The 15,922-nt window shown below is 29.1% G+C and overlaps 1 protein-coding gene across 1 annotated transcript in view; it reads left to right on the top strand.

Annotated features, from left to right (window-relative positions):
- The window catches only part of LOC123295180 (flocculation protein FLO11-like), a 30,518-nt gene extending 16,832 nt beyond the window's left edge, over positions 1–13,686 (top strand). Inside the window, exons 2-3 of the mRNA XM_044876427.1 lie at positions 2,260–2,370; positions 11,481–13,686. Of these exons, the coding sequence (XP_044732362.1) occupies positions 2,262–2,370; positions 11,481–13,540 (2,169 nt within the window). The 5' untranslated portion in view covers positions 2,260–2,261 and the 3' untranslated portion in view covers positions 13,541–13,686. The remainder of the gene's footprint in view (positions 1–2,259; positions 2,371–11,480) is intronic.
- Positions 13,687–15,922: the final 2,236 nt, after the last annotated feature.

Below are 15,922 nucleotides of genomic sequence, written 5' to 3' on the forward strand. Positions count from 1 at the left end.
AATAATAACGATAATAATAATAATAATAATAATATTATATCAGTTGATTGGATCACAATACAAGTTGAGAACTACAAGAGTAAATAGTAATCTTTTTTATTTTGACATGATTAAAAAATATTACTAAAGATATATTTTTTTTTTTTTTGTTAATATTTATTTTGTTTGCTGAATTTTGTATATTGCGAAAGAGTTAGTTCTCTGAGAGAATATGTTTCAGAGAGACTTGCCTTTCATTATTTATTAAACTTATTATTCACAATATTTAGTGTGTATGTAAGTTTGAGGTCAATGTTTTTTTTTTTTTTTTTTGTTATTATGGATTGATTTTTTTTGATGTATTAATTATTCTTCTTAGAATAAAGAATTAATTATCAAAATCTTTTTTGTATGATAAGAGGTAGGTTCCTTTAATATCTACAAGCATCTCAAGTTTGATTGACTAACTATTTTATTTTTTGAGCTTTTCTTGGTGGTAATTCAACGTCCATCAATTATAGGTACTAGCAGATACTCGCCCACTAGCCCTCATTTTTTTGTTCACAATTTTACATAATTTAATTTTTTACTGTAATTTTTTTGAAAATGAAGTTTTGCCCATGATACTCGCTGGCATTGTAACTTTTTATAGGTTATAAGGAATGAAGAAAATATTAGATAAATGACCAGCGAAGCGGACGGTTTGCGGTTAGTTGTACTAAGACTTAAAAGCCCGTGACATAGGTGTTAAATATTTATCATACTTTGTCTGCGGAAGAAAGCAAAGAGCAAAAGTAATTTCTTTATTGAGTACCCTTTTTAACTGAATGCGGTGTTATTAAAAAAATTGTATATTGCAATTTCTTTGAACAGTTCTCAATAATTTCCCCAATCATATAGAATTATAAACAATAATTTTACAAATGACTTTCACTACATAATAATTTATATTTCATATATTTCAAGATTATGTGCACTATAGAGAAGAATCATTAGTCAATGTTTAGCATGCAGATAATTTTATTTTAATTTTTTTAAATGAAAATGGAAACTATAATTTTCTTCTATTTAAATATATCTTTTAAAATATTTTATTATTATTTAAATATTTTATTTCAAATAGTTATAATAATATCATTTTAAAATATCATATCACAATAAATGCGTTTAAAGCTAGTGTGCATTTTTTTCACAAGTCAAAAATTTGGAGAACTACATCTTCAGGTAGTCGAGCAACAAGGATCCAAAATTTTTTATATTTTAGTGCTTATTAATTTGTTTTGAAATGTTTTTTTTTTTTTTTTTTTTTTTTTTTTTAATCGGAAGATTTTTAGTGAATCTGAAGTACACTAACTAATTTGTCACTCAAAAAAGAATCATCAAAATCGGTTGGCGTGATATTGAGTTAATCGTCCATTTGTCGCGCATATACTTTATGCAAATTTAAGATAGGGTTTCCTCATGGATTCCATTGTCAGAACTGACCAAATTGAAATGGGTCCACAATGGCAGCACCAGCTTTCAAATAAAAAGAGGATCATCAAAATCGGCGCACTCAGTTAAAAGTTCTGAAGTAACAAACATAAAAAAAGGAATACAGTCAAATTGAGAACTTTCTTTTTTGAAGTTGGTTAATAAAAATGGAAACTTCCTAAATACAAAAAAGTTTACCCTAGCCTCGTACCTAAAATTCATAATTCGTGCAGTAAATGATCAGTTGCGTTTTTCTTTTAAATATCCATAACTACTATTATTAAAAGTTATAATATTTTAATATAAATGTAAATGTATTTATATTTATTATTATTAAATTGCAATAATCTATGTTTTATAAAAATTAAATGTTTCGCACGCAACATTTTTTTTTCTATTTCTAATGGCATTTAAAGAAAGTAAGATTTTTCAGGTAATTTATTAAATAAACTACTGCCGTCTACTTCGCTGGAATATCTCAATTAAAAAAAAGATTCTATCTAACATAATGTTCCCTTTTGCTCTCTCTCTCAAATCAATTTGACCTAATTACCCTTCAATCCCCATACACCTAAGCCTCATTTAGGTCCCCTTGACAGCAACATACAAATCAAAAAACGAATTGTATACATATCCATAATTCGAATTACATAAATTCCAAAATATCTCTTTCAAATTTCCCCGAAGTTGCCAAATTTTTCCTTTCTTTAAAACCTAACTCGGACTATTAAACAATTTTAAAACAGAAACCTTTTACTCAAAAATATCAAAAAATGCATATTTAATTTTTTTTGTATTTTGTTACAGAAATGAAACGATTACATACAACTCCATATAAATTTATTTTAATTTGGATTGTTAGTTGTTTACAATGTGGATTTTGTAATACCGACGACATAGAAAATTCATCAAAATCTGGTAAGTCTAAAAAAGAGTTAATCAAAATTATTTATATATTAAATTTGATAGTAGATATGTTAGTAAACTATCCTTATTCCTACCCCTATCCCATCCCTATACCTATATATTATAAATGTGAAAGTAAGGATGTTTGTTTGTTTGTGACGCTTTCACGTAAAAACTACTGAATGGATTTGATTGAAACTCTACAATAATATAGCTCATACATAAGACTAACAACACATGCGCTATAATTTTTAAATATATATTTTAAAAATAAGTTATTGAAATTTAGTCTGACATTTCACTGCACCCTTTATGAGCATCATTTTCTACCATAAATTTAAGATATCTGTAGATTGGTAATCGTAATAATGGTAAAAAACAATTTATGGCTAGCTGTTCTGATATACTCGATGAATTATGACTATTATACATTTCTGTAAAACAATTCCTATGCCTATTTCGAGTGTTATGGAAGGGGGATAGCTGAGAAAGGGAGGTGAGGGCTATAACACGGTGGTTTTTATCAATCTTTACTTTTAAACCCAGCTAGTATAATAATAATTTCATCTCTCTGTACTTGCTAGATAAAAAGCCTTTATAACTCCGCTCTTTTTTGTTTTCATGTGGTTACTAGACTATTGGTGTAACTATTTGAAAATTTTATGAGGTCGATACTACAATGATGTAAGGTGTTGACACTTGTCATATTTAATTCTACAGATATATTCTGTTTTCGTCGAAATTCCGTTTTGTCTTATATCAACCAGAGCCCTTGTTTACTTTGTATTCTATGGATTATCTTAATATTCATCCTTTACATGGGCCACTTAAAACCCACTCCAGAAAATTTTTAACAATAAGACACGATGATGTTCATCACTCAAGGTTATATACAGGTGGGTTTTACATCACGAAAAAAGTCAATTATAAATAATTACATATTTTATTTAAACAAAAAAATAAAACAATTGAAGAAATAGTTATTTCGAATAAACACCAATTGATTCATTATTATATATTAATAACAATAATAATGTATTTAATAAAAAAAAAATTGATAATCGATAGTTTCGAAAAAAAAGTAGTAATATTTTAATAATAACAATAACAAATATATATATATCTCTATATATGATAAATGCGAAAGTAAGCATGTTTGTTTGTTTGTATGTTTGTTTGTTACGCTTTCACGCCTAAACTAGCGAATGGTTTTTAATGAAACTGTACGGCAATATAGCTCATATATCAGAATAACAAATGAACTATAATTTATAAAGATATATTAAAAAATAAATAAACAAATTTAATTTATTTGACATTACCATAAATTACAGATTTCTGTAAAAATAGTCAATATAAAATATTATACATTTAAAAAAATACAAAACCATACATATATTTTACTTGTGTAAAACAATCTTTATCATTATTTCGAGTGTTATAGAAAGGGGATAAGCGAGAGCAATCTTTATCAATCATTACTTTTAAACCCAGCGAAGCGGGTGGGTATCAATCTAGTTATATGTATATATATGTAGGTAGGTAGGTACATAAGTATATGTATTGTGAATTATAAGCAATTTGTTAATCGTGATCTCACATAAATTTATATAATGAATTAGTGGTTTTTTGGTTTTATGATCACGATATTATTAAATAAAACATTGAACCTGACATTACTACATGCATATCTACACAATTTACAACTCATTCTTATTTTCTCATAATAATAATATTAGCAAGTCAAGTCCACTACACACACACACACACAGCCAGCAATATCTACTCAATACATAGATAGGTAGGTGGGTTTCAGTTAGTTCTTTCAAGAAGACAAATGGAAAATGTTTTATCTTTATGTTCTTTCAAGCAGAAGTAATTTCAAGACTTGTCAAGTACTAAAATTCAAAAAAAATTCCAATAAGATCGGATCAAATTTGCCGGTGTTATAAAAAAAATCGAATTTTTTATCTTTATGACGTCATCAAAATCCAAAAAATTTAATTTTGCTCTATCACATTAAAATTTTATCCAATTTTGATAAACAAAGTATGTAATCCTACTAAATTTGGGCCATATTTTTCAAATTTGCCATAAAAATTAACTTAGCTATAATAGATTTCAAGAATGTTGGGGCCTGTTTCCCGAATTCACCATATAAGTGATAGCTAGCGAAAAACTGACATCACAGCTGAAAAGAATGACCTAAAATTAGTGGGTTTCAAAAAAAATTTCATTAAGATCGGATCAAATTTGCCTGTGTTATCAAAAAAATTGAATTTTTGAACTTTATGACGTCATCAAAATCCAAAAAATTTAACTTTGCTCTATCACATCCATATTTTATCCAATTTTGATAAATCAAGTATGCAATCCTACTAAATTTGGGCCCAGGGGCGTAGGAGCCGTATGGGCAGGGTGGGCAGCTGCCCACCCAGGAATTTCCCTGGGTGGGCCATGTCCCTTTGTTGAAGACATTAAAAATTTTATTGCTCTATTAAAATTTCGTGTAGGATAATTTTAAGGGCAAAACAATAGTTTTTCACTAACAATTCACCTTTCTGCCCACCCAGCAAAAAAAAAATTTCGAACCTGCCCACCCAGCAAAAATTTCGTTCCTACGCCCCTGTTTGGGCCATATTTTTCAAATTTTCTATCAAAATTAACCTACCTCTAATAGGTTAAAAAATGTAGAGCCTTGATACCGCAATTAAGCACATAAGTGATAGCTAGTGAAAAAAAATAAATCCTGTAATTTAGTGCATTATGGTCAATAGTAAAGAGCTTCTATATAATCTGTATTAAATATAAAGCAATGAAAGTTTAAACAGACCTTATGTAGTTTTACACTACACGATATAATATGTACGGTATACATTGTATGTGTGTATTTTGTGTCTGTATAAGTACATGTGGAGGATGCTTGGCATGGCTATTATGTATATACACACACACATAGGTGTGGGTCAGTGTGTCACGTGTGCCGCCGCCAAACTCTCAACTTTCTGTTATTCTATTGTCAAAATCAAATTGAAAGTCAATAGATCAATATCAGTTATTTTATCATTATAATAAAATTAATATTTTTTTATAAATTTTATTTCATTTTGTATTGTTACATATCTTACTAGTACAACTATAAAATTACTTTATTTAAAGGTATTAAGCCGTTACAGTTTACCACGTTGGATTCTATATAGGTTTTATTTAAAGGTTTGGGTCATACCGATAAATAAATTCACCCCGTAGGTCTGTAGAATAACTTTCAGAAGAAATTATAACAGAAATTCCAATTTTGTATCTCTTTCTCCTTCTTAGCCTCTCTAAATGACTATTTTTCCATTTCTGCAATGTTTATAAGCTGTTGAGGGGAGGGATGCACTGTCTCCTCGAAAAAATTAACCAAATTCTGGGATTTATAATTCCTCGATCAATTTTGTAAATCTGCGGAATTCTGAATCCAATATCGCGTTCACGAACCCTTCGAATTTCATTGCCTTTATCTTTAAAACAACTATGAGCTTTATCTGTTCATCACCCTGTCCCTTCCCTCTGACTAAGTGACGGAGGCTTTTCTATAAACATACTTTTTGCCGGAATTTATGGCGTGCGTATTCAAGATGCAACCAATTCTTAAATTCATTGAAATATATTAACCGATTTTGCTGTGAAAATGAAAAAGCATTCGGTTTTATTTTCAATTTTATTAATTAGGAATTCTTCAAAAAAAATTCGGGTAAGGAACCCTAAACTCTCACTTAAAACGTAGCTGAACAATCTCCATTAAATGACCTTTCAAACAAAATAAAAAATCAAAATCGGTTCATCCGTTAGGACCTACGATACCACAGACAGACAGACACAAGCACATAGCGGTCAATCTTATAACACCCCTCTCTTTGGTTCGGAGGTTACAAATTAAGTGAAATTTTCGTGAATCTAGTATAAAAATCTACCGCTTAAATTTAATAAATATAGAAATTAAAAATAAATCATTTAAAAAAATTAGACAAATATGACCATAACAAATTTTTTTTAAATCTCTCATAACGTTAAATTTACATTTTTTTTACGATTGACAATAATTTATTCTTCTTTAAGTAATAAATGTTTTTTCAAAAGAAATAAATAAAAATTAATTCATTTTTATTGAAAATTTTTTAATTTAAATTTTGAAATAGAAAGCATAAACGAATTTTGAACAATAAAAAAAAATTGGATAAAAAGTATCTTTCAATAGTAAAAAAAGAAGTATTTTTTGCACTTAAAATGACATACTTTTTATATATTTATTTTTTTCTCATTATAATTATGAAAATTTAATATATAATACAAAAAATGGTAAAAAAAATATATGTATACTAGAGTGATACCCACCCGCTTCGATGGGTTTAAAAGTAAAGATTGATAAAGATTTCTCTCGCTCACCCCCTTTCTATAATACCTGGAATAATGGTAAGGATTGTTTTACACAGGTAAAATATATGTTTGGTTTTCTATTTTAAATGTATAATAGTCGTAATTATTCATTGAGTATATCAGAAAAGATGGGCGTGAAATATTTTATATTGGCTACTTTTTACAGAAATCTGTAATTTATGGTAATGTCAAATGACTACTTTTACAGAAATCTGTAATTTATGGTAATGTCAAATTAAATTAATTTTAAAATTTTATTTTTATTTATTTTTTATTAATATATCTTTATAAATTATAGTTGATGTGTTATTCTAAAGTATGAGCTATATTGCTGTACAGTTTCATTAAAAATCATTCACTATTTATACCGTGAAAGCATCAACAAACAAACAAACAAACATGCTTACTTTCGCATTTATAATATATAGAGATATGTATTTCATTATTCGTCGCATCTTTAAAGTAATAGCCATAATTTTTTTAACAGTAAAAGTGAAATAATATGAAACAATAAACGGCATTTTTTTTTTGTATATATGAATATACATATGCTACAATAGTGGAGAAGAAAAAAAGATTTTTTTTTATAAAGAAAGTGGATGAAGAAAGTGAATCTATAATTGTATATAATTTTAATCTAACTACATATTTTTACAAAAAACATTATATTTCCATCAGTTAAAAAAGTTTGATTCATTTTGTTATTACAAATGCATTTTATAATGAAATAATTTCATTATTTTTTTTTCAATGGAATCTCATCTGATTATCATAAATCACCAAAGATAATTTGATTATTTCAAATTTCTTACACATTTCCTACGTCTATTTAGTCTTTTCTTGGGAGGTATTGGAAGTCGTTTTGATGTTAAAGAGGTGTATCATGGGAGTTTCAGCTAAGGGAAGGGGATGTTAGAATACACGAAAGGGAGAATTTGGCTGATTATATTTGTTAAATCAATTTCGAATAAACCAGCGGATAAATCAATCAAGTTACAAAAATGGATGAAATAATTGACAGTTTTGATTACTGTAGGATATACCTATATCACAATATATTAAAAGCTCCAAACTGTAGGATGCGAGGTGGATTGTACCTTCTTAAAAAGGACTTTCCCTCGTTATTTTGCTTATATCTTCGTAGGTATCAGATAATTTAACTTATATACAAAATAAAAATGAACAAAATTTCTTTCCAACAAGTGAAAACAAACAATTGACTGAGTTAATTATTGAAATACCCTGTATAGAACGTGTTGAATATATACTCTTTATAAATTAGAAGAGTTTAAAAAACCCAATATAATTATGACGGCCTTTCGGCCGCCTAACTATGAAACTATCGAATCATTAAAAGCAACGATCGATAGTTTTATTGATTTTTAACTAATTTCTTATAACGAATATTGAATCGTTTCCATATGTTACTATATTGTAGAAGGTTTATCGAAAATGTCCTGTGATAGATACTATAACGGTATACTTTACGAAAAGCTTTATGAAATAATATACAAATTACGTTTATAAATAAAATAATTTTTTAATATTTTATATTTTAATGTTAATATTTTAGTTTAAACTATTTAAACAATAAAATAAAAAGAAGTAAATAGTTTTAGATGTAGCAAAATATTATAATATGGACAAAATATTATGGTCTTATTGTTAGTTGCATTTTTGTTCTTTCTATTTATGTTTTTGTGCGTATTTGTGATTCGTCTACGTTCAGAATCACAATCAAAATGATTGGTATTGAAAATAAGCCGTAGATAGGATCTGGTGCGACCCTTGAAGTTCACACAAATAATTTGCCAGCATAATAAATAGTTATAAATATAAAATAAAAACTCGACCGACTCGAAAAAACTCAGCCGAATGTTATGAATGAATGCAACATGATCCTTTCGGAACATATGAATACGCTTCGATCGACACATCAACGATATCATTTTTTGTTCGATCGATATCGACAGCGATATCATTACTTAGATACTAGGACTATATGTTATACTACACCTATTTACTGACTTATTGTTGAAAATAAAGAAAACGTAGGTGGAGAAAGTGTCAAGTATGTGCCGTTTTTTCTAGGATTTGTCCTTAAATTTGATATTTTCTATGCTGCGAGTGGTGTATGCAGAGAATAAGTGGAGCCAAGTAACGTGTTCTCAATAATCATTGATTCTTTAAATGAATCAATGATTCACTAAATGAATCATGAAGTTTAAGTTACAATATAGGACGGTCTTTATATATTACCTTAAATAGGACGTATTTGTGTAATAGGTCCAAGTTATAATATTCTAACAATATAAAATATATATTTGAAATTAAACATAAAATTAATATTAATAGCCTGATATAAATAAATATTAAATGCAAAAATTAAAGATAAATATATAGTGAGGTTCATGCAAATTATAATAAATATTCATAATAAAAAGAATTACTGCTAATGCCCTTTGACCATATTTTATGTTTTAAACGTAAAAGTTTCCTCAGCCTCATCTTTCATTTATTACGCGCATAATAATATTACTACAGGGAAATAAGATAAAATATATAACTTAAAAATACTTTTTCGAACTGATTGAGGTCAGTATTAGACAAGCCCAGTATGTATGAAAATATTAAATAAATGGAAAGCTCATCAATCAATGTAAATCAACAAGTTCAATTTCAAAAAATAGGTATTCCAAAAAAAGTAATCAATTTCCTTAAACATTGTTGACGTTAAGATGATGAAAGATCACTGTGATCATTTTTCTCTATTCTGCTTCTTCTGTAAAGTTTTATTTGAGAAGAATAGTAGCAACAAAAATGCAAGACTTGAAAAATGGCAGTTTTTGGTACTTTATTTTGGTCCAAGAGGTCACTGCAAATTTTCTTGGAAACCACCAGGAATGATGGATTCATGTTTGTAAAATATAAGCGCCGTTTGTAAAATAGGTTGACTAGTTTTTTGGTTAACCAAAAGTCCTGTGAATCATGTTTTTTCACTGAAAACATGTCTAAAAATCATTTTTCAGACACAAATTAAATTTTCGATGATACAAAAGATATCGCTTTCAATATATCAATTGTTGTTGTTTTAACCATAATTTTCGATTTAATTTTACCGGTAGTAATAAAATTATTATGATGTGCAAGTACTTTACCGTGAGTACTTTATTATATAAAACAATCTTGTAAGCAGCAGAGCTGTACTATTACAGACAAATTTCTCCTTCATTTAATATCTCTTATAGTGATTATTTAACTCGCTGAAGTGCTAACTCAACCAAAAAGTATGAGAGTGCAGAGATAAGCAAAGCCTCAAAATGCAATGTTTTTCTGGTGAAAATTTTTAAAAAAGGGCAAAGGGCAGTTGATATCCATAAAATCCTTGTCACTATCTTAATTAAGATAGGAATTTACAACACTCTTACTGTATTTGGTGGAGATACAGTGTACAAAGCTTTATAAACCTCGAAAAACATTGCATTTTGAGAAAAAAAAGGAAAAAACTTAAAATTGACACCCCCAAAAGCACATTCTTTGCTATAATACATCGGAGCCTGTGGAGAATGTAAAACTGTAGAAACTGAAGCAAGAAGAGCTGCCAAGTTGTCAACTCCCCCAACACAACATTGGCAGTATTGACACTAAGTCGACTTACATACCAATTTTCAAGCGCAATTTTTAACCTACGACAAAATACATAAGTCTATATTTTCGGGAAAGAATATGACTAAATACATTCAATTTGTTTATTATTTATTTTCAATTAAGCTAAACACTTGCTTATAGTACATCCAAGCAAAAATTGAATGTTTACAACATATAATACACATTTTGAAGTGTTTGCTTGCTATAATACAAAATTCAATATTATATTTTTATGATTCACCGTAAAAAGAAACTGTTGTTTAATTTTTATTCAAAATGTTGAATACTGTTTATTTATATTCCAAGGTTAACTAACAGGGAAAATTTCAGGAAAGCTACTGGATTGATTAGTGATTGGGGTATATTGACTCGAAATCTAGGAACATCACAACATTGTTACTGATAACAGCCAATTTAGGTAATAGTCTGTATAACCCTTTTATTATGTATGATCATGGAGGTATTATTGGAGTTTCACAACAAAGTACATAATTTTGAATCAAATTCTAGATAAAATCAGTTAGCTATCATCTGATTTATTATATGCATTAATTTTCAATAAAACACTTACAACATCGTTAAAATATAAAAAAGTAAATATTTTGGGACTAAATTGGTTTTTGTTTTTTAAATATGTAAAATAAATTATTGAAAATTAGTTACAAGTCAAATAAGGTCAAATAACTCTTATTATTTTAAAGTTATTATATAAGCTTAGAAAATAGTGCATTTCTTCTAAACAACGATTTCCTTTAAACGTTTAGGCATCGATATTGCGAAAACTATGGTTGATATATCGAAAATATGTACTCTAAATTTTCGTCAAATTCCCCGCCTAAATTCAAATAGTATCTATTCTTTAAATTTATTTACTTTCTTCTTATAGGCAAATTTATTACAGGCATGATGTACAAGTTACATACTGAACGAAATACCTTAAATTGTCTATGAAGCCACAAACCAATAATTTTTTACATACAAATAGTATAAGTAATTAAAAGTAAAAATAAAAATAACAATATATCTAAGACAAATTATTTTTTATATTGTTACAGGTGTTGAAGACCCCATAAATGTTAAAGATTCACGAGGTTTATTCTCGCCACGTATGGATTATGATCAATGGACGCCACTAGGACGAGGTGATCCGTTAAAAAATGATCCAACATACGATTATGTTCCACCTGTACTAGATCGTGTCCATTATTGGATCGATCCAGCATCACGTAAACCAGATCCACCATTACCATCCAATGAAATGAAAAAAACTGAAATACTAGTATTGGGTGTATCGTCAAAGAAACCAAGTACAGCATCAGCACCACCGCAATTAGAATCAAGGGGAGATATTTATGATCCGTTTTTAAAATTCGTAGACGCGCCAAAATTTAATTATCATTCTTATTACTCACGTCCGCAAAAACCTCAACAATTATCTCAACAATACTCGTCTGGTTCGTCCTTATCCAACAATCAAAATTATTATTCAGCACCATATTTCTCTTCTAAAATTAAATTTGAGAATGAAGAGCAACAAAGAGTTCCATATACAATGCTGATGCCACCACCAGTGCAAACACTACCAGAAATTCTAACATATACTGAGGAACCAGCAATTTTAAATGATACCCTTCCAGTACAACAGCCGCCATCAATTATTTCATTTCCAACATCGTTTGACAGTACTACACCAGAATCGACTGTGTCGATTGCTGCAGCTAATTTAGTTTATCATTCCAGCAGTGCCTCAAATGAAAATGAATGGAAAGATACGCAAAATATTCAACAGTATGCAACAATTGCTGAATCAAGTAGTCAGGTAACATGGCGTACACCAATTCCAGAACCATCTAAAAATAAGTCAGAATATGATGAAATAACAACAATTCGAACTAATTCAAATAATTTTAATGCACCGCAATTAACACTACCATCAGGCCTTGGTAACATGCAAATGTTACAAGTAGGTGATAAACCAACTGATATTGTTGCACATGTAACAGTTGGGGGAATGTCACCATCAGTCATGCATAAAGGACAAGTGTCTGATGATACCACTATTGACATTGATAACACCTACGTAAATATTGGCAAACCGAATGCCCAAATGTACACTTTAGCTCCGTATATTATTACAACACCCAATAAAGTAATAACCCATAAACCATACAAAATTATAACTTCACATCGACCAAGTTTTATGATGCATCCAAATCAATTGAAATACATCAACTATTCACAGCAGTCACAAGCTTCATCTCCCCAACAAGTTTACCGAAAACCATCGCCATTCAATTTCGAAACATCTTTACCTATCAACAAAATGCCTATGACTTTACAAAGTATGCAACAAACAATGTTACCGCCGTTAGCTTCCACAACAAAAGCTAAACTACCACCGACGCCCTTACTCCAAAACTATATTCAACCATCCTTAACGACTATGATTTCATCAAGCACCAGTACTCAAACTAGTACCAGCAGTACGTCTACTTCAACAACAACAACGACAACTACAAATCCTCCGACGCCTTCGACAACTACTCCAGCAGCATTGACTACTGACCCATTATTTTCACATTATAAACAGCCCTCGGTACCATTACGTGGACCAATGTATTTGATTATTCAAGGCCATTCTAAAGTGAAAACTTATGGAGCAAATAAATCGAATATACATGGTATCCCAGTCAATGATTTGATACCAAAGAAGGATTATTCCGTTAAACATTTACAATCAAATCATTTGAAGTCCGATGAAGACAATATTGATACAGAAAATAGTAATGACGATTTGCGACGACTACGTGTTAGTAAAGATTTGCAAACACTACAGCATGTTTTGAAAACAGGTTTAGGTGCTGTAGATTTTGCAACATTAGCTTCGCCATCATCATCAACACCCAATCAAAGTGATGATAGCACGAATGCTAGACGTAAACGTGATTATAAAGAAATTAAAGAGACAATTATTGGTGCACAATATAAAGTTGTAGAAAATGGCGGTAACCATACGACGGAAGTTTATAGAAAAGGTATTGTTGAAGCTGGTGATATATCAGATTTACCCCGAATTAACAATAATAGTAGTAATAATACATCTAAGAATGTTTAGGAAATAAATACCCACATAAGTATTCTTTTTGGATAATTGAGGCATTTAGATATTACGAATGAGTATTTGGCTGCAGGGATCAGCCAAACATAATAAAAAAACTTAAAGGGGGCCAGTAAATTTTAAATGAATGATATTTTATGGGAAATGGGTGGGAATACTTAAAATTTTAATATCGTAATATTTAAATGCCAAAATTAGTTTTCGTTCAAAATAAATCAATTTCAATGGAAATCTTGTTAGAAAAACTAGCTGAAAAGTTTTTCACAACATTTCCCTTGTTACTATTTTCAGATAGTTAAATTAAAAATAGTTAAACAGTTTGACCGTAGATAACCATTCACAGATAAAATAAATCATTTGAAATCTCAGCAAGTATTAAATACTTTAGCGCATAAGGAATTCATTTAGCGGACAGTTAATGGCAACGTAACTATACTTTTATTTCACTTAAATTGAAAAAAGTTGCCATGAGAAATTCGGTGTAGAAAGTGGATGGCTTCGATATTTTATAACGTTGCCCAATTTTATAACACCTCTTATCTATATACTACAAGAACATCTCAATTTCGCAACTTAAATCCATAAATCAAAATCGTTCTAAAAAAAATTCTGCAGCGAAAAGATGTGAACTAAGTTTGACTTGAATTAAGTTTGAACAATGACTTCATTGCCAAATAAACATAAACCGGGATAATTTTCAGAACTTTGGAGACTCATGTGTTGAATAATCCGCATTCGAATTAAAGTATAGTTAATATGCCGGGACGCATTGCAAAAGTTGGGAAACCGATTTTAATGAAATTTTTTGAAACGTGTTTATAGGACCCAGAATAACAATTAGCCAACGTAATCTAGCCGTTGGGGAGCAAAAAGCCTCAGGGGTGAGGGTATATGTAGCCCATAATTTTTTTGAAATTCTTATTTTGGGTTAAAATTGTCATGCAGTGGGTATTTTTGGTCACTGAATAACAAATACGATGTTTTATCCGTAGAATCCGTGTAGATTCTGTCACGTCACCCGAAAATCGTGCAGTTTTTGGTCAAGAATTTCACTTTTTGGCATAAAAACGGCATAAAAAAGTATTTATCGTTCAGACTGTGCTGTAGGCAATATTTTATTGGTCGCTGAATACGAATCCGATGACAGATTTTACACTGATTCAAACTAAGCATTTCAAAAAAATTTTGGGCTACATATGCCCCTCGCTGGAGTCCTATGCCCCCTTATGACTAGATTAACTAGACTTGGTGTAAAAATGTTAAACGTCCACATCTCGAGTAGGTTTTTATTGGCGCTCCAATAATATTAAGACCGTCACATACGTAATATTGAAGCCCATAAACTTTTCACGCAGAGTTCTAAAAGATGAATTTTTTTTAAATTAATTCCCTTTAACAGAACATTTTCGGATTAAACAACTGTTTTAAAAAATGTGAATAAAATGATATTCACAAATTTAAGTAAAAATTATTTTAAATTAAATAAAAATTAGAATTATTCAAAAAAATTAACAAAAATTAATTAATAAGTTTATTTTTATAATGTGTCATTTAATTTAAAGAAAAAAAATGAAGAAATTAAATTATTTTTGTATGTTTTTTGTACCTGATTGGTGAAATATTTATCATTTTGATAAAATTTTGTATTTTTTTTTTATTTGAATAAAAAAAATGCTTTGAAAATAAAATGTTTCAAGTTTAATTTCTGTTGCATGTTTTAATTCCATTAATATTGGATGGTAATATGGCTGTATGGTTGAATTAACAAAATTAACTTACACCTTGTACACAGACAGAAAGAGTTATGCATGAAACGTGTATTTCTTAATCATTGAAATTGAAAGGATTAGATTTTATAGACCGAGACAATTAATTAGCTTACTGTCCATAATAAATTTATATATGATAGCAAACTAATGTTTTCTCTGTTTCCCAACCAGATAGTTTTGATTATTTAGATGGATAAAAGACTGTGTAAGTGCTGCTTATTTAATTTTGCCCAGCTTCTAAAAGTGTCTATATACCTACTCTGTGAACGTTTCCAAAAAAATTAGAAGCAGTTAAATAGTCAAATACCTTTTACGGTGTTAAATTTTTAGATTTGAGGTGTTAAAGTTTGTGTTTTGAAAGGTATGCTCTATTATGTAAAAAGGAAATTTTTTTCTTAAGAGTAATTTGTAAAACTAATAATCATTTGCAGTCCGCCACCAAATTAGCAATGAGTAACATACACAATAAGAGTAATTACGATTAGTTAATTCATACTGATGATGACTACTTGGTAGTTGAAAACTGATCTAGGAAATGGGTCAAAAATCGAAATTTATTTCGAAATATCCTTCTCATTTATTATCTTTGATAATATTTATAATAATGGCA

The sequence above is a fragment of the Chrysoperla carnea genome, chromosome 3 (genome assembly GCF_905475395.1).
Source record: "Chrysoperla carnea chromosome 3, inChrCarn1.1, whole genome shotgun sequence".
In the NCBI taxonomy this organism is placed as follows: domain Eukaryota; kingdom Metazoa; phylum Arthropoda; class Insecta; order Neuroptera; family Chrysopidae; genus Chrysoperla; species Chrysoperla carnea.